Source organism: Gymnoscopelus braueri (assembly GCF_963280865.1).
Source record: "Gymnoscopelus braueri genome assembly, chromosome: 4".
Lineage (NCBI taxonomy): Eukaryota > Metazoa > Chordata > Actinopteri > Myctophiformes > Myctophidae > Gymnoscopelus > Gymnoscopelus braueri.
Window position 1 is genome coordinate 2,921,075 of NC_137605.1, and position 23,945 is coordinate 2,945,019.

Sequence of the window (23,945 nt, forward strand, 5' to 3'; positions counted from 1 at the left end):
ACTGTACCTGTGAGCAGATGGGACACTTGAAGGGCTTCTTCTCCACGTGGGCCTTCTGGTGGACCATGAGCTCGGTGGAGTTGGTGAAGTGGCGGTCGCACACGTAGCAGGCGAACAGCGCGTTCCTCAGGATGCACTGCTCGTACTGGGCCGGGTGGTTGAGCTTCAGGTGGCGCTCCATGCTCTTACTGTCACTGAAGATGATGTGACACTCCAGACACTGCAGGGACATCTGGGACGCTGTGGGGACACAAAGAAGGGACATTAAGAAACCACAGGCAGCATCCCTATTCTGGGCATGTCATAAGCGGTGAACATTTGGCGAAACTATTGACACTTTACAAACTCTGCCACAAATCTCTGAATATAGCCGGTCTACAAGCTCAGAATGCATCGCAACGCAACGTGTTGTGAGTGTGTAGATCGGCTATTTTTGACGAAGAGGTTTGGTGTAGATGGAAAAAAAGGAGGGGGCCAAGTATAGATCCCGGGGATACCCCGGTCAACGAAGTATATCGGGCTCATAAAAAAGGGGTGAAACGATTGGATTGACAGAAATATAATTTTGGATGCTCAAAACTTGTCGCAATGCTAAGACAGACAACTCACAGGAGAGAGGCATGACCACAGGCTTGGACATGTCCATCTTCAGGGGATCAAGAGGCCTTTTGCCTGGAAAGTATCTTCTGGGCAAAGGTCCTCCTACCTTCTCCAGCTTCTTCTCGGGACCTCCTGCTTTCTCCTGCTTCTTCAGGCCTCCAGCGGGGCCGGGAGAGGGCTTTGAACCCGGACCAGAGGCACTAGATTTAGGGTTAGTGTCCATCATCGTCTCAGCCCTCGGATGCTCCATTGTTTGTGCTGCTGTCTCACTGGACACTGATGGAGCACCTCCTGGCACTCCCGTCTCACCTCCTGCTTGTGCAGCTGTCTCGCCTCCTGACGCACCCGGTGTCTCACCTCCTAATGCACCAGTCTTACCTCCTGCTTGTGCATCTGTCTCACCTTCTGGTTCCAGAGTAACTGTCTCACCCTGCAGTGGCAGTATTAATGTGTCACTAACAGTCTCTCCAGATGTTCCTACAGACTCCTGTTGTGCTAGTAATGGTAATGTTTCAGTACTAGTCTCTCCAGATGTTCCTACAGACTCCTGATGTGTTAGTAATAGTGATGTTTCAGTACTAGTATCTCCAGATGTTCCTACAGACTCCTGATGTGTTAGTAATAGTGATGTTTCAGTACTAGTATCTGCAGATGTTCCTACAGACTCCTGGTGTGATATCAAGGTGATCAGGGTGTCGCTGGTGAACAGAGGCTGTGAGCCCAGCATCAACACACCCTCAAAGTTAGTAGGACTTCCTGTGACAGGAGTAATCGGCTCATATTCCACTACTTGTGACATCAATGTCTGGGTCTCCGTGCTTTGGTCTCCGTCCATGGTGTCCAGTAGTTGCGGTGTTGTGGGGTCAGTGATCTCTAGAGGCGGCGGTCCTTCGGGGTCCAGCTCGTCTGGTTCGAGTCCCGTCTCCATCGTCTCCATTGTCCTGGTGAGAGGGTGGACGTTTCTCCACCCGGCTGACCTCCTCCTCAGAGGAATGAAGGACCTCTATGGGATGAAGGACCTGTAAAGAGTGACACACGTCTTTACACACAGGACTACATGTTTTCTTACAGTTACAGTCCATGTACGTTTTATACCCGCTAACCATCAATTAGTCTCACTAAATGTCTCACAACCTCCAACCACTGCACACGTAATAGTTATACTGTATTGACATGTACAGATTATTGATGACCCTAGATTACTGTCTCTATGCATGTGATGTATTACCTTGTGTTTTCCTTGCTTACTGTAAGTCTCTCTGGATTAAGGGTGTCTGCTAAATGCCTGTAACATACTCTACCATACAGATTGTATACATTATGTTGTATTAACATACTCTACCATACAGATTGTATACATTATGTTGTATTAACATACTCTACCATACAGATTGTATACATTATGTTGTATTAACATACTCTACCATACAGATTGTATAAGTTTTGATTGATTGAATATTTTATGAGACAGAAATGTAAAACAGCACGAGTACAGTCAAACACTTTGTTTAAAAGGATAACACCAAAAAAATACCCCCAACAATTGGGGTCCTAGGTATTCAATTCATCAACATATACAAAAATAACACCAAACATTCAATATATGTATGTATGTATGTATATATATATATATATATCATACTCTACCATACATATTGTATAAGTTATATCGTATTAACATACTCTACCATAAATATTGTATACGTTATATTGTATTAACATACTCTACCATACAGATTGTATAAGTTATATAGTATTAACATATTCTACACCATTACAGATTTTAACAGTTAGATAATGTATCTATCTATCTATAAAGCCATTTTACTTTTTCAAAGTAGCTATGTTAGTCAACCCTCTACCTTTCTTATTGTCATAAAGCCAGTAGAATAATATCACATTTATCATTAGGTTTTAGGTCATGCAAGTAGTTTTAAAATCCACTCTCTGTCCTCCATGCAGGCTGACATCCATGGGTCGACAGATGGAGTCCTGAGAGTGAATGAATGGCCTTTATAACATTAGTATTACAAAAGGCAAGGAGGGCTGTGGTGGAAGAGGGCAGAGCCTGGTCTATCACAGCTCTATAATATCCTTCATCTCACTTCATTTGGTCCTCAAAGGGAGTCATCACTTCCATGATCCATAACCACGATGTGGGCTAATTAGTGGAGACTGTTAACTTATAATAACCAACAGACTGACCACACAATGACCATAATAACACAACATAACAAACATCACCACTAATAATAATAGCCTGTTAGCCCGACACACGTTAACTCATTACATGCACGATCTGAGCCTAAGTGTGGCATCGGAACCGCCCCGGCATGGATCACACACTCATGTATGTGTGTGTGTGTGTGTGTGTGTGTGTGTGTGTGTGTGTGTGTGTGTGTGTGTGTGTGTGTGTGTGTGAGTGTGTGTGAATGCAGTAATAACGCACAGAGATGATGGAGGTATAACCTACCTACAGTAGATGCAGTGAGTCTGGATCAGATCATCTGAGCGTCGCCTCTCTCTCTCTCTCTCTCTCTCTCTCTCTCTCTGCTGCACAAAGCACCAAGCTGGCTGCAGCTGCAGACCCCCGACGTCATCGCATGCCGCCAGCCGCGGTGCAACATGGGACTTGTAGTTTTTGCCTCTCCTCCCCTAGCCTAGCTGTAGTATACAACCCTCGTAGACGTATTTATGATTCTGACGTTTTCAATCTACGAGAGTTGTAGGGTGCACTTCCCATAGTGACCTGGACTTTCTGCACTATGCCCCGTAGACACTCCAAACATTGTACAAAATGAAAATAAAGGCGCTTACCGCCGAGCCCAAAATGTTAACTGGGTCTACGGGGTAGTAGTGTAATGTAATAATCCATATCTTTCAATAAAGAAGTGTTTTAATGCCGTCTGTGGCTGAACGCCATTTTTTCACCCTCGTTTACTTCCTGTTTACATTTAGTGTAATTCCGGGTTTCACCGGATGCGCACCCTCACTTCCCGTCACTACCGCCCATTGGGAACTTCCGACAGAATCGGCCACAGACGGCATTAAAACACTTCTTTATTGAAAGATATGGATTATTACATTACACTACTACCCCGTAGACCCAGTTAACATTTGGGGCTCGGCGGTAAGCGCCTTTATTTTAATTTTGTACAATGTTTGGAGTGTCTACGGGGCATAGTGCAGAAAGTCCAGGTCACTATGGGAAGTGCACCCTACAACTCTCGTAGATTGAAAACGTCAGAATCATAAATACGTCTACGAGGGTTGTATACTACAGTTACCCCTAGCCATGGTTCACACATGACGCTCGTCAGTCACGAGCGTCATTGCGGAACTTCAACTTGGTTTTGGCACTTTCTCCATTTACAACCCGTACATCTATATTAACGTTCACATTTCATATATAAAGTACTAAACCTATGGCTACGGATGTTATAAGTCGAACCGGGTGGGTTTAAGTACCCGTATCTTCCGTATTGTTCAATAAAAACATTTGAATCCGATCGATGGCCATTTTCTCATAGAGTTATATTGTATCAGAGTGCAATACACCTCCCAACCAATAGGGTCGCGTAGTAGAAAGCATATGGAGAATATTCGGAGAAAATGGCCATCGATCGGATTAAAATGCTTTTTATTGAACAATACAGAAGATACGGATACTTAGACCCACCCGATTCAAATTGTAACATCCATGGTCGTGGGGTCAGCACTTTATATTTGAAATCTGAACGTTTATGTAGATGTACGGGTTGTAAATGGAGAAAGTAACAAAACCAGGTTGAAGTTCCACCGGGCAGAACTTCAATTGACAGGACAGAAATGTTTCAGGGCTACTCCGTTTTTCAGACACTGTATACAGTAACTCTTTTAGGCTAAAAGAGCATAATTCTATTCTTCAAATGGCATTACACCTGGGTAAAACTGAATCCATCCTCTTTGGGTCCAGTCCTAGCAGGGTTTAGATGGGTTTTGTGATTGAGGCCAAGAAGTAGCCTTACAAGTTTGTTTTGGGATGTTTGGAGCCTTGTTTTTAAGGCCTTGGAGGTGTTGTGATACCATGAAGTGCATGCATAATCATAATAACCTTGTATGAGGGCCCCTGCAAGAATCTTCAGAGTATTCTTACTGACTAGACGATCAATCCTCCACAAATAGCGTGTTGTTTGGTTGACATTTTTGATCACTTTTTCTGCGTTTTTGTTACCAGAGAGGTTTGCCTCCAAGATGGAGCCCAGGTAGGTAATTTCATCCTTTCTTTTGATGACTTGATTGGATGGCTTAGGGTTGAGGACAGAGTACAGCAACTTGCTATGGGCCTGGTCTTCAAGATACACCACAACATTGGGATCCCCCTGTATTTGTCAAAATACTTCCAAAATGTTAAAGAAGTCCATGATCATAACACCAGAGGCAGCTCCACTAATCATGTTCAACCCAGATTTGGCTCAACAAAGGGAATGAACTCGTTCTCATGCTATTCATCAAAAATGTGGAATGCCATACCAAAAGGAGTAAAGGAGTGTCAGTGTAAAACCCTACTCACTTTCAAAACTGCCCTAAAGATACACCTTCAGGAGGCTGCAATTCTAAAATAGCCCCAGTCCAAGTCTTAACCTACCTAAGTCCTAATCTACCCCCCCCCCCTTTCTCCTTCTTCTCATGTACATATTTTTCACTCTTCATACCAGTAACCTGTAAGCTGATTGTATGACATTCTGTATAGTACTGTGTATATCTGTCTGTCTCTTATATGTCATCATGATTTGTGTGCATTCTCATCTTAAACAAGCTCAGTGCAGTCTTCCAGTTTAGTAGACAATTTGTACTTCCATGTACTGTGATTCTCAAGTCTTACTAAATAAAGTACATCAATCAATCAATCAATTTTGATGTACCACATTCACATATATTTCTGGGGAAAAAAGTGGTTATTTTTCTTTACTTTTCTTTTTGTTATTAGTGAAAATAGTGTTTGTTAAGTAACAAGGGTCTAAAGAGCTCTTTACTTAACAGAAAATAGTCGGTATTTTCAGGTTGGGATACCGATGTCATCCAACCAGGAGAGAGAACGCATACATAAACAATATACAGGATAAACAAGTCAACTTGGAAGTGATGAAACAAGATAAGAAATTGGAGGTTGCTAAAATGGGTCCTCTCTCCTGATTGGACGAAACTGGTATCCCGACCTGAAAATGTATTTTCTGGTTAAAATACTGGAGAAACAGCAGACCACTGTCACTGTTACTGAACAAACACACTCTAGGCGACACAATTACTATCAGGATATAGTTTTAACTTTATAACAGAAAACTATGTTTTAACAAAAACATATCACTTCAACACATCAAGCATACATTATTTTTCAAACCAAATATCCCCAAACAGTGCCCAGTCTTCCCTCCAAACAGTGCCCACACTGCCCACTATCCAGGTCAAAGTACCCAGTTCTCTGTGGGAAACTTCCCAGTTATACTGTATGTCAGTGGTTGACAAACTTTGTGCCAGGGAGCCACAGAAGAGAAGATTTATGTGTAAAAAGAAAAATCATTCAACATTTTCCAAACGATATCGATATAAACAAATTATAAAAAATAGCAGATATACAAGCTCGCAGCCGCAGCGTGGCATGAAGTGACGCACTGTGAGCCTGTAGATCTGCTATTTTTGAATAGCCCTATAAATGAATAAAGTGGTTAACATGATTGTGATGCTATACGTATTAACTACCCCCCACCAAGGACACCTGGGGGTCCCCGGACCCCACTTTGAGAACCAATGCTATAGGCAACCCTAATCAGCCCCGTCTCATTGTCTTAATTAAACCAAATCAATCAGCGTCCCTATTTTGCCCTATTTTTTAAATGGGGGCTTGGGTGTAGTTTATAAACTGAAGGCCTAATAGTGTCCAGGCCAGGGGCCTTCAACAGGGGGTCCGGGACCCGAGAGTTACTACAGGGGTCCGCCAAATCTTTCTGATAGGATATGTTTTTTACATTAACCACTTGAACCCTAAAGCATCCCTATTCTAAGGAGAACTTTAGCCAAAAATAGCAGATCTACAAGCTCACAACGCCTTTTTGCCAAAAATAGCAGCTCAAATAGCTGCTATTTTTGGCAAAAATAGGGAAAAAAGAGCAGTTTAAGTACAGAGTGAAAGGTCAAGTTTACTAGAGTATTGACAGTTTAAGTGGTTAAATGTCTGAAAATACACATTAACATGAATCCAACATGATGGCAGTGTCTGTCAAACACGTCTATGAAGCTATCTATGAAATCTATGTTTAATCTGCAACACAATGTTATACAATATGTAGTGGAGGGGTCCCTGCTTCATCTCTCTCTCAGCTAAGGGGTCCTTGGGCTGAAAAACGTTGAAGACCCCTGGTGTAGGCCCCAGACTTTTTGTTTAGGGCCCCCAAAACCCTTGCCAAGATACGACACACACACACACACACAACGCAATGATTCATACACATCAATTTCAATTTAATCTTTAAGCACTTTTGTCCAATTGTTCCTTCATTGCAAAATCTACTACCTATACAGTATGCTTCAAGGTGCAGAGCACGGTTAGCTTGGAAACAATGATGTGCGTACATTTAAATAGTACTTAACAGTGTCTTTATTCTAGTTTTTTTTTTACTAAGCCAATACAACACACCTAACAGCTAGCCCACGTGAACGTAACGTCCAAAATCTAAAACTGATGCAGTTAATGCTTTGCACAAAATGGCGACGTTAATATTTTTGAAAAGTAAATTACGTACACAAAGACGGAAGCTGTAAATCAATAAACGCCACAAGGTTCAGTGGTAGGTAGATCATTTCCCCAATGGAAACCCAACGGTGTTATAAGCAATATATGCAGCAACGATCTACATAACAGGCCAATATTGGTGCAATCAATAATCTCACAAAATATGTCAGGTTCACGTTGATTAAATTGTACAAATTGATTTTTTCCCCCTCCTTGTTATGTACAACAGACCTTCATTCAAACCTCTGCGGCTCAGAGGGAGTTTGTACCATAATGAAAAATTAAGAGGCTTTTCAATTGCAACTTATGTTGCGTTTTGAATACATGGGCATAGGTGGGGTTGGGCAAAAATATATAGATACTATATGGACATCATGATATGAGAATAGATATTGTCTGGGATTCAGGGGTAATACTGTGATGGGGCCTACTGTAAGTGTAGTCTTTTCCTGGTTTTAATCACTTGAGCTGTATTTTAATACTTTCAAAAATGTTCAAAAGAATTAAAAAATTGTGAAAATAGCCGATCTCCAAGCTCACAACACACAACTTCGTGACGCTTTTGTAACCTTGTAGCACCCATTTAGACATGGAACACCTATACGTTATTATGCCTTTCAAGATAGGAACACCTCTGTGTGTAGTTGTTGCTATATACAGTCTATAGGAACATATTTTTTCTTTAAAGAAAAACATATTTTTAATACAAATTTTGATTATTTCAGAAAACAGGTTAGGATTTAGAGGGCGTTTTTAAGATCGGCCTCCAGTCTAAATGGGTTAAAAGTCTTTTGGAAAGAAAAAAACAAAACACAGTGATATTTGATTTTGTCCATGTCGCCCACTCCAAGACATAAATTATAAATAAAACGTATGTTTGATATGTGTGAAAATGCAACAACCAACTATTTAAATAGACGAGTCATCTGATGCTTTACTGGTTGCTCTCTGGGGTTTTTTTCAAATCAACAACATTGAGCCGCTTGAATATAAGTTTACAAACTGAGTGACTCAAAATGGGACAAATTTAACGTAAATAATCTGAGGAGACGATAGTCACTGTTATGTGTTGTCTCACGTAGCTGGACGATCAGAGATCTAAATCAGTGGTTTTCAACCTTTTTCATGCCAAGGACCCCTAAATCGATATACATTTGGCCACGGACCCCCGCATTGGAAAATGTTGTGCCAGGTAGGCTACCCCCCCAGAAGCAAAGCTTTTAGTAAAAAATGTTTGCTTTAAAAAATATATATATTCAAGGCTGTGCACACATTTTCAAGATTTTTCAAAAAATAGCAGATCTACAAGCTCATAGCGCGGCACTCGGTGCCGCGCTATGAGCTTGTAGATCTGCTATTTTTGAATGGCCCAATTCATAGGGGTGTGCCGATATATCGTCCCGCGATATATCGCGATACGTTTTCGTGACGATATGTATCGTTTTGGAAAAAAAAAATCGTGCAAAAACATAATTATTTGTTTGCATTTGTTTTTTTTCTCCCCCATATATTTTCATAATAAAAAAGTGCGTATCGTATCGAAATCGTATCGAAGTTGTGAGCCCAATATCGTATCGTATCGTTTCGTGAGATTAGTGTATCGGCACACCCCTAGGCCCAAAGCTAAGTGGATAAAATGATTGTGACGCTATGTTAACACATTTTGCTGGGGACCCCCTGGTACCCCCTCAAGGAGGACCACTGGTTGACAACCACTGATCTAAATGCAATGAATGGACTAAAACTGTGTGGAAACGATAAGGAAATGTGGGAAAATAACAGCATTGCGGAACCAATGCGAACACTTGAGGGCTGCCGTTCAGATTATGACGGTATATCAGGACTGTGGGTGAAGGTTCGTTAGGGAATTTCTCCGCCGTCTAAAGCCTTTCAATAATTTAGATTTCCTCAGACGTGTTCAGTAGTCAGAGACCTCTTATCGTCCGGCTACACGAGCCTACATTATGCGCAGAAAAGGCAACTTTCTTTCCATACCTGTGTATTGTTACAACAGAGATTAACTCTCGTGAAACGATACACTCGTTATACACATAATAGAACATTATTCTAGCAATGAGTCCAGTGTGAAGAAAAACCTGAGAATAAGAAAACTAGATGAGCATTTTATACAGCATTTCTGTTAAGAGAGAAGAACATATTCAGAGCAAAATGGTTTGATTAGTCTTAAGGTCCATATATATATATATATGTTTTCTTTTAGCTTAATACTGAGGTAGTAAGACTACCGCATAATCTCCACAATCTAACACGTTCTGCAGTCGTGTTCAGTCTAGCCTAGTCTAACATGATCCGCGAGCGTGCTCCATGTAGTGCCGGTGCAACTCTGTCTCTAGACCGAAAGACGCTCCACATTCATGACAGGTAAGGCCGCCGTGTCCGGACGCCGCGACGACAGGGGCGCTGGCGGGCTGCCCTCTGACCTCGCCCACACATTTCTGGTGGTGATCGATTAGGTCCTGGATGTCGCTGAAGGTCCTGGGGCAGTACGGGCAGGTGTACGTGTCGTCGTCGTCGTCCCCGGTGCCGTGCTGAGCTTCGTGTTTGGCCAACGCGGTCGGCGACAGGAAAGATTTCCCACAATGCTGGCATTTGTGGCTGGTCATCTGCGGCCGACCGGCCGAGCCCAGCCTGGGCGACGCCGGGCGGTCGTCCTTCTTGTCGGCCGAGGGGACGCCCGGGGACTTGGGAGGCCTGGAGGCGAGCCCGTAGAGCCGGTAACGGAGCTCTATGGGCAGACGGCGGCGGACCTCGTCGTGCCACACCAGGTGCTGCTGCAGCTGCACCTCGGTCCAGTAGCCGTGGCAGCACAGAGCGCAGCAGTACGGCCGGCTCCGTCCCTGGGCCTTATGGGCCGCCAGCTGCTCCTCCGTCTGGAAGGCTTTGCCACACTTGCCGCACTTAAAGAGGTATTTGACCGAATGCTCCGACGGACGGCCGGGCGACACGAGCACCTCGTGCACCGCCGCCGTCTCAGGGAGCTGAATCTCTCGCGGCGGCTCCTGCTTTACCGCCGGCAGCTCCTGGCGCTGCTTCGGGCTCTTTGGCCCCTGCTTGTGGGCGGGCACCCGCTTCGGAGTCACCTCCTGTTTTGGGGTCGGCTCCGGGTACGGTGTCGGCTCCTGGTACGGTGTCGGCTCCTGGTACGGTGTCGGCTCCTGGTACGGAGTCGTCTCCTGGTCGGGCTCCTGCTTAAGCTGGAGGCAGGCCTTCTTGTGGTTGTAGAGGGCCCCGGGCGAGCTGTATTTCTTGCCGCAGCGCGGGCAGGGGAAGGCCCCCCAGGTCTTGGCGTTGATCCTCCTCTTTCTTCGTTTGCGTTTGCTCACTGCCGGGACGGCGTCGTCCGTGACGACGGTAACACTTTGGGTCTGTTTGACGTCATTGTGGCCGCTCGTGGCCAAGTTATCTCTGGTAGCTACGGTAGATTTGGACTTGTTCTTTGAGCCCGTGGAATGAGCCTGCCATTTGTGGGCACGCAAGCCTCTGAGCTTTGCAAACGTCATGAGACACAGAGGACACTGAACTCTGCCTTGTACAATCGACGGGGCGGCTTCAGAGTCACTGGGGGTGGCATCGGGCTGTTCTGGGGCCTGGTCGGCTGAGGTGACCCGTGAGGGTTCTCTGGGAGGAGGATCTGCAGATTTCAAAGTGCCGCAGTGCTCGCTCTCGTAATGCACGGCTAGCGACGAGCCGCGTGAAAAGGTTTTGTTACATTCCGGACACGGCAGTTTTGCACTGCCGCCCTCCTCCGCGCTCTTGTCCGCCTTGTCCGGCTGCGTCTCGGCAGCTTTGGCTTGACCCGGGGGCGGGGCGCAGAAGATCTGGTGACGCCGGAGAACACACAGGTAGAAAAAGCCCTTGCCACAGTTCTGACACCGATAAGGTACTTCGCTCGCCGTCGGGTTCGTGTCGTATTTCCATTCGCCACCTTTTACTAGAGAAACTGCAAATTTCTTGTCCGTGTGCCAGCGCTTGTGAGTGCCGAGGGCAGAGTTGGTGGCGAATCGTCTCCCACATTCTGAGCACAAGAAAGAGCCTACGGTTTGGTCTCCTTGCTTCGATTTCTGGAACACAGCGGACAGAGCCGGTTTAGATTTGGCCTTGGAGTTGTGACCTTGGCGATGGATCCTCTTGTGGAAATTCAGCGCTCCCGACACCGAGAAGCTCCTCGGACACTCTTTACACTTGTATTTCAATCTCGCCGAGCTTGCGTTCTCCGTGTCGTCCGACGTCTGCTGTTGCTCCGTTTTAACTTCGGTGACCATATTTTCAGCCACTGTCGTACCGCTATCGGCTTGAGCGTCCGGTTCTCTTTTGACGCACAGTTTCTGATGAGCCCGTAAGGAGGACTTCCTGTTGAAATGTGCGAGGCACGTCGGGCACTGCAGCTCCTCCAGGGTGACGGCGGACCTGGGGGAAGACGGGGAATAGCTGGTCTCGTAACCGTGACTCCTCATGTGGAACTGCAGGGCCTTGGCCCGGGAGAACAGCTTCCCGCAGTCGGGGCAGCTGTACGTGTTCTTTTGCACCTGTTCCACCTGATGCTGGAAGGACTTGATGGGGGGCGGCAGCACCCGGGTTCTGTGCACCACCTGGTGCCGGAGCATACTGGAGAAGAGGCGGAAAGAGCGGCCGCACAGTTCACATTTGTGATCTCCGTCCTCGTGCTTGCGCATGTGCGACTTCATGATGCCCTTGTGCCGGAACTTCCTGCCGCACACGGGACACGCGACCTTGCGCCCCGCGACGTGAGAAGAACGCGAGTGTCCGTTAACAGCGTTCACACCATTGCTTTGCCTCAGGTCGGCACACTGGTTTGGACTTTGCTTGTGGTGGGAGTAAGCTCCCAGGGACCAGAAGCCCTTCCCACACTGTTCACAATGATAAATCTTTGGGCCGAGAAGAGTTTTCGTTGGATTGAACTCTTTCTTAATCGCCGAACCGTCCTCGATCGTGTTGTTTTTCCCGGGGCAGTGTTTCTGGTGGTTATACAAGCCGGTTGCGCGAGAGAAAGAGGTCACGCAGTCCGGGCATGGGAACGCTTTCCTTTTAGCATGATGCTGCATCTGATGAGAGATCCACGCAGACACGCTGGAGAAATCCTTCCCACAGTCGTCACACTTCAGGTCTTTCTCCTGCCCAGCGGCTTCTTTGAGATACTTGTGCCTTTGAATGTGATTGCAGTGCGTGACGCGATTATAGGTTTCGTGGCCACACGTGTCGCACGTGTAAATCCTTTTGGGTTTCCCCGGGTCACGTCGAGACAGTTTGTTCTTCAGGACGCCGTGCCACAGTCTGTGAACGCGCAGCGACGAAGGACTAGAGAACCACCGGGGACACTCTGGACAGCTGAACCTGTCCGGATGAGTGGCTTTACGCTCGTCTTTTGTCATGTCTGATTCCGGCCTTTCCCCCCGGTCATCATCCGCCTCAAAGTCAATTTGTACAATGTTCAGATCCACTCCTCCCGGCTTCGAAACGAACGTACTGACAGAGACTGCGTTCTCCTGGTCGGATTCGCACAGCAGCTCCAGATCAGGGTTCAGGTCTTGCGCGTCCTCCTCCTCTTCGGATTCGCTCGCGCTGATCACCTCCACGTGAAAATCCGCCGTCTCGTAACCCTCCTCGTCCTCCTCCATGTCTTCCACCCTTTCGACGTCGACAATTTCGCAGGAGTCTTGTGACACACTTGTGACGGTGTACGAGGTGTCCCGTGAGTCGTGTACGAGTTCTGACACGTGCGGCGTCTCCTCCTTGTTGCACTGCGAGGGCTTATCCTGAGCCACAGGACGGGCCGGAAGAGGAGGCTCCTTGTCGTCGGCTTTGAAGACATCGGTGTGATGGAGCTGATGGGACTGAAACGCCGAAGCCCTGGAAAACTTCAGCCCACAGTCCTGACATTCAAAGGCCTTCTTCTGCAGCTGGCACACTTGATTGAGGAACGACTTGGACGCCGTTTCTTCGCTGTGGGCCAAGCGCTGGTGCTTGTAGTAGAAGGTCAGAGTCATGAAGACCTTTCCACATTCCTCGCACGGGAACTTTGTCCCAATGTCAGCGGAGCGGTTGGCGTGCCAGCGCTGGTGGTTGATGAGGGCGATATGACCGCCGAAGGTCTTGTTGCACTCGGTGCACTGAAAGGCTTTCTTTGGTGGCGTTGCTTTGGGCTGTTCCGGGGTGCACTGGACGTTGCGGCTAAAGCGCTGGTGCGTTTTCAGGCGGGACAGGGCGGCGAACGATTTTCCACAAGTGCACGTAAAAGAGTTATCAGTGGGTGCGCCGCCCGTCTGATTTTTACTGTTCTCGTTTGCCCCGTCAGTGTGAACCGCACGTCCCGTACCCTTGTCCCCTACGGGCCCTTCCGTAGGAACAGTGTCCGCTGCACCCTTGACCCTTTTGGGCCCTTCAGTAGGAACAGTGTCTCCTACACTCTTGGCCCCTACAGGCTGTTCGGTGAGAACACCGTCCCCTACGGGGAGCCCCTCGGTGTGGACGGTGTCTCCTGCACCCTTGTCCTCTACGGGCCCTTCAGTGAGATCAGCGTGTCCTGCACCCTTGTCCCCTGCTGCGGGCCCCTCAATGTAAACAGTCTCTCCTGCACTCGTGTCTCCTGAGGGCCCTTCGGTGTGGACATTGTCTCCTACAGACTCTTCGGTGTGAGCGGCGTCTCTCGCACCCTTGTTATATTTCCCCTTGATGAGCTTCCCCTCGTGACACCGGCGGTGGGCGTCCAGGGCCGAGGCTCGGGAGTAACTCCGTCCGCACGTCTCGCACTGAAAGGACTTCTTCTTCAGCTGCTCCAGCTCCAGCACGAGCGACTTGGAGGCCTGCCTGTGAACCCTCTGGTGGTTCAGCAGGTATCCCAGCTGTCCGTACATCTTACCACAGTCTGGACATTCGTAGGTGCATTTCTTCATCTTCCTGCTGCGTGCCTGACCGGCCGGCACGTTTAAGTCACTTGATTCGGGAGGACCGCGGTTTTCTGGATTATGTGAACCGTCCAGTTGTTGGGGGTCTTGTTGGTTGTCTGGTTGGGGGGGGTCTTGTTGGTTGTCTGGTTGGTGGGGGTCTCGTTGGTGGTGTGGTTGGTGGTGTGGTTGGTGGGGGTCTTGGTGAACTGTGGGGGGGTCTTCTCGGGCGGGCTGGCGGCGATTCTCGGCGTAGGCCGACTCGTCTCTGGAGGCGTCTCCACCGTCCTGGGACAGGCGGTCAGGCCCGTCCCCTGGGGAATAGAAAGGAGGTCAGAGTTACTCCTGTTGCAAATAACAACACAACCGACCAGCAGTGGTGGAACAAGTACTTAAGGTAAAAGTATCAATACCACAATATAAAGGCCTGTATTCAGAATGTTACTTGAGTAAAAGTACAAAAGTATTGGCATCAAAATATACTTAAACTACCAGAAGTAAAAGTAGCCTAATCAAATGTTTGAAAATAGCAGATCTACAAGCTCACAACGCGTCGCGATGCGTTCTGAGCTTGTAGATCTGCTATTTTCAAATAGCCTATGTATAAAATTGTGCTAAAGTGGTTAATGTATGTTCTATAATATAATCATTTATATCGGCAAAGTAACTAGTAACTAAAGTTTTCAAATAATTGTAGTGGAGTAAAAGTACAATATTGGCCTCTGAGATGTAGTGGAGTAGAAGTAAATGTATTGAAAATTGGAAATACTCCAGTAAAGTAAAACAAATACCTCAAAAAATTGTACTTAAGTACAGTACTTGAGTAAATGTACTTTACACCACTGCTGACCAGGCACAAATTAATGTCTATTTCATATATTCTCATAATTATGTTTCGGGTGCCACACAGTCATTCTACTGAGGAAGTACTGCTAATTCTCTCTCTCATCAAGAAAAGGCAAAGACGTTTTATATGGTATCCAACCAAATCCTGTGTAGACCAGGTGTTATAACAGGGGTGATGCAACTTTGATGATGTAGAGGGCCATTATATTTCCACACTCACTCCAGAGGAACACGTTGTATATACTGTCAGGCAGACACCTCTTATCTCCGTATTTTAACTTTTTTCGTAAATGAATGCCCTACTTCGCCATTCTATGTCACACAAAAGTAGCAAAAGTAGCCGATCTACAAGCTCAAAGCTGCACCAAGTGCCGCGCTATGAGCTTGTAGATCTGCTATTTTGGAAAAATCGTGAAACATTTTTGCAAATCTTTGAATCTTTTGATTTTGAATATAACATTTGTAACTCAAATCTTTGCTTCTGGGGGGGGGGGGGTCACTGGAACAAAGCATTTTGAGATGGGGGTCCGCGGCCAAATACAAATCTAAAAATGTTTTCTAAATCCTAACAGTGTGCTGCTATATCAGTGGTGCTCCAACTTTTCCATGTCAGGGACCCCCAAAATGATACGTATTTGGCTGCGGACCCCCATCTCAAAATATGTTGTTCCAGGGACCCCCCAGAAGCAAAGATTTGAGTTACAGATGTTCGCTTTAAAAATATACACTATATATTCAAAGATTTGCATGAATTTTCCACGATGAAAAAAAAAAAAAAAAAAAGCAGATCTACAAGCTCATAGCACCGCACTCGGTGCCTCGCTATAAGCTTATATATCTATTTTTGAATAGCCCAAAGACATCTAAAATGATGATGCGTTCCCGGGTTGTGGTTGAGCAGGTCAGGCCAGGATGACAACCTTCCAGCATGATGATGATGAGACAATAAATACAAGGAACAAAGAAGTGCTTACTGCAGTGTTTTACAACCTTTTTCATGCCAGGGCACACCTTACAAAATATCTACCCTCATGTACAACAGATATAATAATAAAGGAACATTACAAAATGTCTTTGGCCTAGGCCAGTGGTTCTCAAACTTTTTCATGTCAAGGACCCTCAAATTGACACTTATTAGCCTGCGGACCCCCATTTCAAAAGATATGCCAGGGACCCTCGTAAGAGAAGATTTTTCACTGCTAGCTACCAGTGATTCTGAACCATTTTAATTTCAAGAGGACCCCCAGTTTGACATGCATTAGGCTACGGACCCCCATTTCTATCTCTGGGACCCCAATTTATATTGTAAAATCAATGTTAATGTAACTCTGAGAGTGTACAAATGGACACAAGTGTACACTCTCAGAGTTACAGACCCATAAGGGTCCATTTGGTTCCTAACTATCCTTCTCTTAGCTGGGGACCCCCTGGAACTCCCTCAAGGACCCCTGGGGGTCCCCGGACCCCACTTTGAGAACCAATGGCCTAGGCTACAAATATATAAGCTTGGGTCAGTGCAATGAATGGAGGAGGAGTCTGATTTCTGGTTTTAGACAAAGCAAAGACATGATGTTAATATAGTCATGTGAAATAAGAAGTAAACATGAAGAAGAAGAGGTTTAGAACAGGGGTCTTCAACAGGGGGTCCGGGACCCCTGGGGGGTCCTCAGAGTTACTACAGGGGGTCCGCCAAATCTTTGTGTTATGATTATTTTATTTTTTTACCTTAACCACTTGAACCCTAATATCCCTTTTCTGAGGAGAACTTGAGCCAAAAATAGCCGATCTACAAGCTCAACGCCTCGCAGCGCGGGGCGTTGTGAGCTTGTAGATCGGCTATTTTTGGCAAAGAGGCGTAGAGGGGAAAAAAGAGCAGACCAAGAGAACAATTTTGTAAAAATCTGAAACACAATTTTATACAATATAGAGGAGGGGGTCCCTGCTTCATCTCTCTCTCAGCTAGGGGGTCCTTGGCCTGAAAACGTTGAAGACCCCTGGTTTAGAAAATCCATACGTGACAATATTATGGACGCCTGTCATCTAGTTACCCACTCGGGTATTCCATTTACGTATTAAGCTTCTTTTGTTTGGTAGGAAGGGAGGTAGGGAGGTAGGAAATGGGCATTCCATAGTGAAACACCTTTATATTTTATGGCGAACTGCCCCCTGGTGGTGATTCACTGCTAGTATTCACCCCCATGGCTATAACACCAACACCAACGACATCGGATGCATCTCTGTCATTTTAGATTTCTTTGGCTATCCAAAAATAGCAGATCTACAAGCTCATAGCGCGGCACCGAGTGCCGCGCTATGAGCTTGTAGATCTGCTATTTTAGAAAAAAATCGTGAAAATGTGTGCAAATCATTGAATATATATATATATATATTTTTTAAAGCGAACATTTGGCCGATATATTGTTCCAGGGACCAGCCTGAAGCAAAGATTCAAGTTAAAAATGTTTCAAAGATTTGAGAAAATGTTCACGATTTTTCAAACACAGCCAAAGTATAAAATAATGGTTATTAGGTCAAATCTAAAATGACACAGAATGCGTTTCTGGATTGAATGTGTTAAGTTGGGAACCACTGCTTTAGTGTGATCACTCACTCAGGTGAAACTGTGGATGAACGTGAGATTATTAAAGCGTTCCTTACAACAACAGCTGCTAGTTCTGTAAATGAGAGATTTCTGTTTTTAACTTATAACGGTGGTGGAATGAACAACGTTGGACAATGTTTAAGTTTAATAAAGTGGTTAAAAGGGGGAAAATGATAAAGTATGAATTGGATGGTTCATTTTCATTTCCTTGTTCTCTCATTTTGTTTAGTTTTTCTCCTCCTTTCTATTTTGATGAATCATGGTGATGTACCGGTTGGTAGCCATTGGACAGAGCAGCTATTATTTGATGACTTTTAATTGTAGATTAAAGTATGGGCAGGAATAAATAATAAGATCTATCTTCTTCCTGCTCCTTTTCATTTATGGAATATGTCAAAAGTGAAAAAGAAAAGTAAATTAATATAATCATGGAAAACCAGAAAGAAAGAAAGAAAGAAAGAAAGAAAGAAAGAAAGAAAGAAAGAAACATTCCTCATATCCACTGCTGGGTAAGAAGACTCTACTGTCTGTTATTCTGTTGTTGCCCTTGGTCTTATCTGACCTTCAGAGCGTTAGAGTCCAGTCACCACGGCCTGCAGGCTGATAACTTATTGTTTAGAGAACAGTTTGGTCCTCACTTTATCTTCTCTATCAACCAGCCTGTGTTCTCACCCCTGTTTTCACCAGTGGTGCAAAGTAACTAAGTACATTTACTTAACCCATTAAGACCTGGAACTGTGTCATTTTTAGATTTGAGCTAAAAAGCATTATTTTTTTATTTTACTTTGGGCTATTCAAAAATAGCAGATATACAAGCTCATAGCGCGGCACCGAGTGCCGCGCTACGAGCTTGTAGATCTGCTATTTTTGAAAAATCGTGAAAATATGTGAAAATCTTTGAATATAAATATTTTTAAAGCGAACATTTTTAACTCAAATCTTTGCTTCTGGGGGTCCCTGGAACAAAATATTTTGATGGGGGTCCGCGACCAAATACATATAATTTTGGGGGTCCTTGACATGAAAAAGATTAAGCACCACTGATATAGAAACATACGTTTTTTCAGAATACTGTTGAGATTTAGGAGACATGTAGAATCGGCTTCAGGTCTCTCTAATTAAGTACAATTTAAAAAGGCACTTTTACTTTACTGGAGTATTTCCAATTTTCAATACTTGTACTTCTACTCCACTACATCTCAGATGCAAATGTTGTGCTTTTACTCCACTACAATTATTTGAAAACTTAAGTTACTATTTATTTACTAGATTTTGATCATTATTTATCACACAACACACATTAACCACTTCAACCCTATACATACATGTTGGGGATTCTAATGTCTTCTAAATACTAACTCTAAATACTGATTTTTTTGAAAAAACGTATGTTGCTATAATATCAGTGGTTCTCAAACCTTTCCATGTCAAGGACCCCCAAAATGATATGTATTTGTCCACAGACCCCCATCTCAAAATAGTGTTCCAAGGACACCCAGAAGCACAGATTTGAGAAAAAAATATATATATATTCAAAGATTTGCACGTATTTTCCACGATTTAAAAAATAAATAGCAGATCTACAAGCTCTCAACGCGGCAACATTCTATAATAGCGATGCGTTGAGAGCATATAGATATATAGAAGAAACATTTTCTAAATATATATTTAAAGATTTGCACACATTTTCACGATTTAAAAAAATCTCATAGCGCATGAGCTTGTAGATCTGCTATTTTTTTTATAGCCAAAGAAATCTTAAAATGACACAGATGCGTTCTCGGTCTTAATGGGTCAAAGTAAGCCTTTTTGGGGGGGGGGGGGGCTATTCAAAAATTGTAGATCTATATGCTCTCAACGCAACGCACATTAGCGAAGAATGTTGCCGCGTTGAGAGCTTGTAGATCTGCCCTGGTATATAGAGTATTTTCAGATGGGTGGGGGTCCATACATAGACAATCATTTAGGGGGTCCTCGACATGAAAACACCTCACATGGGAAGTGGAGACTTCTTCTCCACAGAGAAATGAATGGACAACCCTGTACCCTACAGAACCATTAAGAAAATAAGACAATAAAAAAGGTGTTAAAATAATGTTGCATAAACTAGAAAAGTATAAATAAAATACACAATAAACAGAAACAAAAGGAAAACAAAAAAGGAAGGAAGGGCAAGAAGACACACTTTGCAATGACCAAGAAAATATAGATACACATACAGTCAATAGCAGATCTACAAGCTCATAGATAGCGCGGCACCGAGTGCCGCGCTATGAACTTGCAGATCTGCTATTTTTGAACAATCTTGAAAATGTGTGCAAATCTTTGAATATATATATATTTTTAAAGCGAACATTAGTAACTAAAATCTTTGCTTCTGGGCGGTCCCTGGAACAAAGCATTTTGAGATGGGGGTTCGCGGCCAAATACATATCTAAAAATGTTTTCTAAATCCTAACAGTATGTTGCTTACGTCCCAGTAGCTAACCCTACTGGGACGTAAGTCGGGGGCTTGATCAACCCCCCCGGCTGTGGTCACCTGGGCGAGGGTGTATGTTGTTGTGAGACCCCGAACCAGGCTACTTTTCCATGTCAAGGACCCCAAAATCATATGCATTTGGCTGTGCGGACCCCCCCCCCCCCCCCCCCATCTCAAAATATGTTGTTCCAGGGACCTCCAGATGCACAGATCAAAGTAAAATATGTTCGCAACACTAATACTATTCCTGAGCTACCCTATATATATATATATATATATATATATATATATATATATATATATATATATATATATAATAAGAATAAAATATAGCAAAGTGAAATATTTAACTCTTAACTCTCACACCAAAAGATCATGTAACTCGGAAAGATTAATATTTTATTTTTCAAAAAGACAAATGTCTGACTCTGAATGCATTTAACTTCACTAGACATGATAAAAATAACAGCCATGCTGACAGGCCAAGCATGGGTGTAATTTTAAGTGTGCATCCCAATTAACATTTCTGACTAATTGAATTTTCACTCACAAGTTAAGAACTTTTTTTTTAATTATTTTTCCACAGAGTTCCAAAACAACACGAACGAAGATGAAGCGTTTTAAATTGTAATCTGTAACGTAACAATAGTAATCTGGTAACGTTACAGTGGGTGGATAAGGGGGAAAAAAAAAAAAACCTTTATATCTTTTCCGCAGTACCTGTAGAAACCCCTGGTATCCATTCCACTTCTAACCAGTGACATCCGGTCTAAAGCCCGCCCACTCCCAAACCGTATCCGGTCAGTTCAACACGCACACACGAGAGCACGCACACGGACCATTTCCGTATCCGGCTGAAAGCCCTCTTGACCGGATGTGCACGCTAGAAGAAGCTAACCGACCCCAGCTCCTCAACAGAAGGAAGTAGGAGCACATTGCTGCTTTTATTAAAACAATAAATGCGTGTTTTTTGCTACATGGCATCAATGTCTGCTTGTTAACGTCCCATACGCACCGTCAACGGGGTTATCTTCGTCTCCTCCGTCCTCCATAACGACCACGGAGTCTTCGTCCATCGTGTCTTTGGCGTTACTTTGACATAAAGTAAAAACAGCACTAACCCCGACGTGCTACATTTACTCTAAATTAACGTTACTTTAGCCACGTCGGCTAGGCTGACCGTGTCGTAGCTTAGGTTGACTGTATTTGGTCTACAGTCAGGGCGTCATTATTAGTCATGGAAGTGATGAAAAGCCTTCCAATGTTATTATCTTCTCCACATAAACAACAACGTTGTTTGTTGGCTAAGAGCTAACCACTGCTAGCATGGTCACACTCACACACACACACACACATACATGTATGTGGGCGGTGTGTGTGCGCCTGCGCTGTCTAACACTGGGGTCCGAGTCTTTTTGCGGTTTGTGCATCCGGTCTAGAGCGGATACGGAAATGGCCAGTGTGCTTGCCATGTATTGTGTACGTGGAAATTACCGGATACAGTAGGCGGGCTCTAGACCGAACGCGAGCACCGAGTAGTGAATAGGAACCAGAGCGACTGCCGTCACCGGATGTCGCTTGCCCAAAACAACCGAACAGATCTACAAGTTCAGCTTGTAGATCTGAGCTTGTAGATCTGTTATGTTATGGAGTCAGCTTAAATAAACGAAATCCTACAACTGCGTGTTTAATCCACATAAATATGCACTTTCAAGGTGTGAAATGTTATCATTTTTACTTAAATATGCACTTGATTTTATTTGTCCCTTTCACAATATGACATTGGTTATGTACATGCAAATTAAACCAACTATATGTTTATGCTAATGCTCTTTCTTTGTTATTGTTTTTGTTATTGTTATATTATCTGCTTCCTCCTCACAAGCCTGATTCCATCTGTCATGTTCACTGTATATCAGTCTCATACGGAGCAATAACAGGCAGTGATGGAAAAAGTTAAAGTATCAATACTGCAATGTAGAAATACTCCATTACAAGTCCGGTATTCAAAATGTACTTGAGTAAAAGTATTGGTATCAAAATGTACTTATAAAGTACCAAAAGTAGAAAGTACTCATCATGCAGAATGTCACAATTTCACAGGTTTTCAAATGTATAATATGTATTGAAATCATTTGAAAATAGCAGATCTAGATCTGCTATTTTCAAATGGCCGAAATGTATATATAGGGCTGAAGTGGTTATTGGTGGTCTATGGTCAAATGTGTGTTTTGTAATTTTGCAACATGCTCCTTGACAATGGACCCTTATTGTGTAGATCTTTAACTCTTGAGAGTGTAAAATGAAACCAAATGGACCCTTATAGATCTTTATACTCTTGAGTGTAAAATGAAATCAAATGGACCCTTATAGATCTTTAACTCTTGAGAGTGTAAAATGAAACCAAATGGACCCTTTATAGATCTTTATATTCTTGAGAGAGTAAAATGAAACCAAATGGACCCTTATAGATCTTTAACCCTTGAGTGTAAAATGAAACCAAATGGACCCTTATAGATCTTTAACTCTTGAGTGTAAAATGAAACCAAATGGACCCTTATAGATCTTTAACTCTTGAGTGTAAAATGAAACCAAATGGACCCTTATAGATCTTTAACTATTATTGTTAAACATTTGCATTTCTTAATTAAAGAATTGTTATTATGATCAACGTTGGCCTGTTATCTCTCCTATACCAACATAAATACAGTACGGAATTGTGGACAAAATCTTATCCAACGACAACAACATATTCTAAGTGTTGGGTCTGAGAGGCTAAATGTCATCAAACGGTGGTTCTGTTGCTAAATAAATAATGGACCTTGACATGAAAAGGGTTGAAAAACACTGCTTTCAGCCACAACCCCTTGAAATGGGTCACTGTGAGAGTTGCACCTGAACGTAAAATTGGCAAACTTGGAGATATTTTACAAAATGTAAAAAAAAAAATGTATAAAGAATTTGTAAAATGGTCTGAAGTAATGTAAAGTATACGTGATTTGAACACGAGTGACCATTTGACATTTAAGGCCTAAATATGTCTACAATTGCTACAAATAGCTACAAAACCTGTAGCCTGGCCAGTCATTATGGTCATAAACAAGAAGTGGAGGGGAAATGATGGTCAAATCATCCCAGGGGTCTTCAACCCCCGTATTTCCAGGGATCTTTAAAAAATAGCAGATCTACAAGGCGCTATGAGCTTGTATATCTGCTATTTTTGAATAGCCAAAAGTATAAAATATGGTTAAAATGATTGTGACGCTATATTAACTAATTTTGCTGGGGACCCCCCCTTCCAAGGACCCCTGGGGGTCCCCAGACCCACCCTTCCAAGGACCCCTGGGGGTCCCCAGACCCCACTTTGAGAACCAATGGTTTATAGGCCACAGAACATGATACTCTGGCCTCCTATGGGCACAAATTACAACATCCGAAACCTGTAAATCTGCATAAACCTCGTTAGCAGGGACACAATTAGGTCATTCATTTAATTTGCTCCAATAGTGCAATGATAGATGGTTTATTATTAGAGTAATGACAAAACTTCAAATAAATAAAAAGTTTAATTTATTACAAAATCCATTCTTTGACAAGCGTGTCTGTGATACGACAAATGGCCCCGACATTTTAAAATGCAGAAAACTCTACGAGGTGGACATGGAGTCATGGTGTAGTAGACACACACATACTTTAGCAAGGACTACATTTACAACAATAATCAAA

General features: G+C 43.8%; 2 protein-coding genes across 2 annotated transcripts in view; both read right to left on the reverse strand.

The window, feature by feature from the left end:
• LOC308084457 (uncharacterized protein) overlaps positions 1-1,537 on the reverse strand; it is a gene marked incomplete at both ends in the record, with an annotated part of 41,458 nt that extends 39,921 nt beyond the window's left edge. Inside the window, 2 exons of the mRNA XM_080427122.1 lie at positions 8-240; positions 610-1,537. Of these exons, the coding sequence (XP_080283248.1) occupies positions 8-240; positions 610-1,537 (1,161 nt within the window). The remainder of the gene's footprint in view (positions 1-7; positions 241-609) is intronic.
• A 7,232-nt stretch (positions 1,538-8,769) lies between these two features.
• LOC308083382 (uncharacterized protein) lies at positions 8,770-21,549 on the reverse strand. Its single transcript, XM_080425698.1, has 2 exons — positions 21,235-21,549; positions 8,770-14,606 (listed from the first exon to the last, which is right to left on the reverse strand). The coding sequence occupies exons 1-2, from the start codon at positions 21,293-21,295 to the stop codon at positions 9,670-9,672; spliced, it is 4,998 nt and encodes a 1,665-aa protein (XP_080281824.1). The 5' UTR covers positions 21,296-21,549; the 3' UTR covers positions 8,770-9,669.
• Between the last annotated feature and the right edge of the window lie 2,396 nt (positions 21,550-23,945).